The sequence below is a fragment of the Epinephelus fuscoguttatus genome, linkage group LG15 (genome assembly GCF_011397635.1).
Source record: "Epinephelus fuscoguttatus linkage group LG15, E.fuscoguttatus.final_Chr_v1".
NCBI classification, from domain to species: Eukaryota; Metazoa; Chordata; class Actinopteri; order Perciformes; family Serranidae; genus Epinephelus; species Epinephelus fuscoguttatus.
In genome coordinates, this window is record NC_064766.1 from 42,096,441 (window position 1) to 42,099,691 (window position 3,251).

Genomic DNA, 3,251 nt, shown 5'->3' on the forward strand with positions numbered 1-3,251 from the left:
AGTCATACAACCACAGGGTGGACTGGTGGGCGGAGTCATACAACCACAGGGTGGACTGGTGGGCGGAGTCAAACAGCCACAGGATGGACTGGTGGGCGGAGTCATACAGCCACAGGGTGGACTGGTGGGTGGAGTCAAACAGCCACAGGGTGGACTGGTGGGCGGAGTCATACAGCCACAGGGTGGACTGGTGGGCGGAGTCAAACAGCCACAGGGTGGACTGGTGGGCGGAGTCATACAGCCACAGGGTGGACTGGTGGGTGGAGTCAAACAACCACAGGGTGGACTGGTGGGTGGAGTCATACAACCACAGGGTGGTGATTGTAGTTTGTGATTAAACTGTTTTTGTTTTGAGATTTTAACTCCAGCTCAGTTTATCATCAGGCGCTGAAATGACTTTGTAACGACGAACAACAAACTGACAGCGAGTAGAACAGTTTTATTATCTCAATTATTCACAACTTGTTTATCACATCCAGAGAATAAATATTAATATCAAAGTAAGATGGAGACAGACGATCTGTTCAGACTGATGCTGTTCTCAGGTCTCTGATGACAAAAAGAAAACTGGTAGAAAATCAGAATACTGGCAATGCGTTAGCATGAAACTGCTTAAATATAAAGATTTAATAACGTGTAAAATATGAACGTATCATCAGCCATCCAAAGATCAGTGGAGTAACGACGAGCCGCCCTGGCTGCAGTTCCTCTAATGTCCACCAGGCGGAGCTGCAGGAAAAATATCCGCATTAAAGTGAATGAAAAACTCATTCACAGCAAGTCGAGGTTTCAGAGGATCCCTCAGGAACAACAGCGCCACTGTGTGGTTAAAACTGTGGAGATCAGGTGATGGCGCTCCGGTGTAGCTCTGTGAGGATGATGTCACACCTCTGTCCTCGCCGTAGGACGCCATGCTGATGTCACAAAGTGTCTGTGTTCAGACTCCCAGCAGGATCCCAGAGAACAGAGAGTCCTGCAGGACGCTGATGGACGAGCCGGTGGCGTTATCCACAAACACTGACACGTACTCTCCAGCCTGCACACACACACACACACACACACACACACAGAGTCAGATTTTATCCAATCAACTTCAAAGTCAGTGTGTCCCTTCGAAAGACCTTAATGATGAGCAGTTGTTGACAGCTTTTGATTGGCCGTCGCAGGGCGCCACATTTCAGTGTCTCGAGTCACACAGGAAGTTGTTGTAACTTGACTTTACAGTGTTCAATCTGCTTCAAACTCCACATGCTGCACGAGTGGTGAAGCCTTCAGACACCTGCATGTATATCTTTTATTTTTCATTTAGCGCCACAAAACTTACAGCGAGAAATCACACACGTCCATGTTTAGTACGCGAGGCAGCAAAAAGTGCTCTCTGTGAGATGTGGTGGTCGTACCTGTAGATAGAGCGTTCCTGTCAGTAAGATACTGAATGTTCCTCCAGCAGCTGCCACGCCCATCACTGACTCTACAGAGCTAACACACACACAAAAGCACACATGGCACGGCGTCAGTACACAGATGCAGGTAAACACACAGGTGACTGACTGTCAGCCAATAGGAACAGACGTAGAGTTTACTCACAGGTTGCTCTGGCAGAGTGATTCGATGCAGATGGCTGCTCTCACACTGTCTCTGAGTCTCACCTGGAGTCTGTCTCCTGACTCTGACACACACACACACACACACACACACACAGATGAGTTAAAACATGTATTTTTATCTGTAGCTGTTTGTAAAGAGAGGATCGCATCACAGGACACATCATGAAGTCTAGGTCAGTGACAACAGCCCATCGGCCTTTAAAGTGGATGTGATGTCAGACTGAAGGTGTGGACGGAGCGTGGTGAGTTGACACTTCTGTCTGAACACAACATTCAGTCGTTACTGAGAAGCCCTTTTTAAACAGGAGTTGTGCAAATTTGCAGGAAAGCCCAATCAGTGTTTTTTCAGCATTGGCAGTATAAAAACAAAATCGGGGAGTGCAGCAAAATGCCGCCTACCTACTTTTGTTTATACAGAATGTGCCTTTTTCGGGGCAATGGGGGGCGTGAGCAAGTAACAAAACGTGTAGCTCAGCGTGTGACGTAAACAGTGACGTGGGAGGGAAGCCGCGGCTGGTCAGTCCTTCGGCGATTCTCTCGTAAGTCGGCCCGTCCTTCACCGTCCCCGTCATCTGACGGTTAATGGCCTCTTCGTTTGCGAGGACAAGGAGGGCGCGCAATTCCTTGTCTCCCCAGTTGCTCATCTTTACAGTGTCTGTCAGGTTTGTGTTTCCCTCTTGCTACTAGCTGCTCGCTAATTCCTGCTATCAGCTGTTTCCTGTTTATCCACCGCCAGTGGCTCGCACGTGCGGCGTCATCAACAGCCCCTCCCACAAGTGTGTGTGTGTGTGTGTGTGTGGGGGGGGCTCTCACCGATCAGCAGGCTGGCGGTCAGCTGGTAGAATCCAGAGATGGCTGCAGTGTATCGGCCGATGCTGCTGTTGAAGCTCTGACCTCTCTGGAGGCTCCGCTCTGAGTCTGACGGCTGCAGGGGTCAAAGGTCACATTATAACCTGTGATCTCACCTGTGTGTGTGTGTGTGTGTGTGTGTGTGTGTGTGTGTGTGAGACCTGGCTGAATGGCTGCAGCTCCAGCAGGCTGCGACGTGGGACGATGACGGCCTGCTGGAGGCGACTGAGGAAGGAGGTGGAGACACGAGGAGGACGGTCACACAGGAAACACACTCCTCCTGCCATGTCTGAGAGGAGGAGGAGGAGGAGGTAAGGGGGGAGAAGACGAGGGGAAAATGAGAGAAATAAAATTCACTGATTGTTTTTATAATTTTTTTTCTGCAGTGAGGTCATATGAGAACAAACATGGAGCTGTGTGTGTGTGTGTGTGTGTGAGAGAGAGAGTCAGACTGTGGTCAGACTTCAGATGTCTGAGTTCATCAGTCACACAAACGTCTGCAGTCCCACTAATGAATTCTGGGTAAATTAGGTCAAAATAAAGAGCCCGTCCAACATGAGACACACTCGTCCAAACAGCAGCAGCAGGAGGAGGGACGTGTTCAGATGGTCTTCAGTCTGTTCAGTCCTCAGCTCCTCCTGTCCTCATGGTGGTGAGTGGACTACTCCCTGTGTTCCTCACGTCTCTCCTGATGTCACCAAACTGCAGTTCCTCTGATGTCCACTAGAGGCTGACTCCTAGTGTGAGTCAGTCCTCACAGACCATGTTAACACGCAGTCGTTCTGCACGACTGGA

At 49.8% G+C, this 3,251-nt stretch overlaps 1 protein-coding gene across 1 annotated transcript; it reads right to left on the reverse strand.

Annotated features, from left to right (window-relative positions):
- Positions 1–419: 419 nt before the first annotated feature.
- Positions 420–2,866, reverse strand: si:ch1073-184j22.1 (erythroferrone). The gene is made up of 5 exons (XM_049597764.1): positions 2,618–2,866; positions 2,421–2,532; positions 1,588–1,669; positions 1,401–1,479; positions 420–1,036 (listed from the first exon to the last, which is right to left on the reverse strand). Exons 1-5 carry the CDS (start codon positions 2,741–2,743, stop codon positions 938–940), a joined length of 498 nt encoding a protein of 165 aa, XP_049453721.1. The 5' UTR covers positions 2,744–2,866; the 3' UTR covers positions 420–937.
- Positions 2,867–3,251: the final 385 nt, after the last annotated feature.

Coding starts and splice junctions, on each gene's coding strand:
- si:ch1073-184j22.1 (XM_049597764.1), bottom strand. CDS start 2,743: ATGGCAGGAGGAGTGTGTTTCCTGTGTGACCGTCCTCCTCGTGTCTCC. Junction 1,480..1,587: donor TCACTCTGCCAGAGCAACCT/GTGAGTAAACTC, acceptor TGTGTGTGTTAG/CTCTGTAGAGTCAGTGATGG. Junction 1,037..1,400: donor CAGGAACGCTCTATCTACAG/GTACGACCACCA, acceptor GTGTGTGTGCAG/GCTGGAGAGTACGTGTCAGT.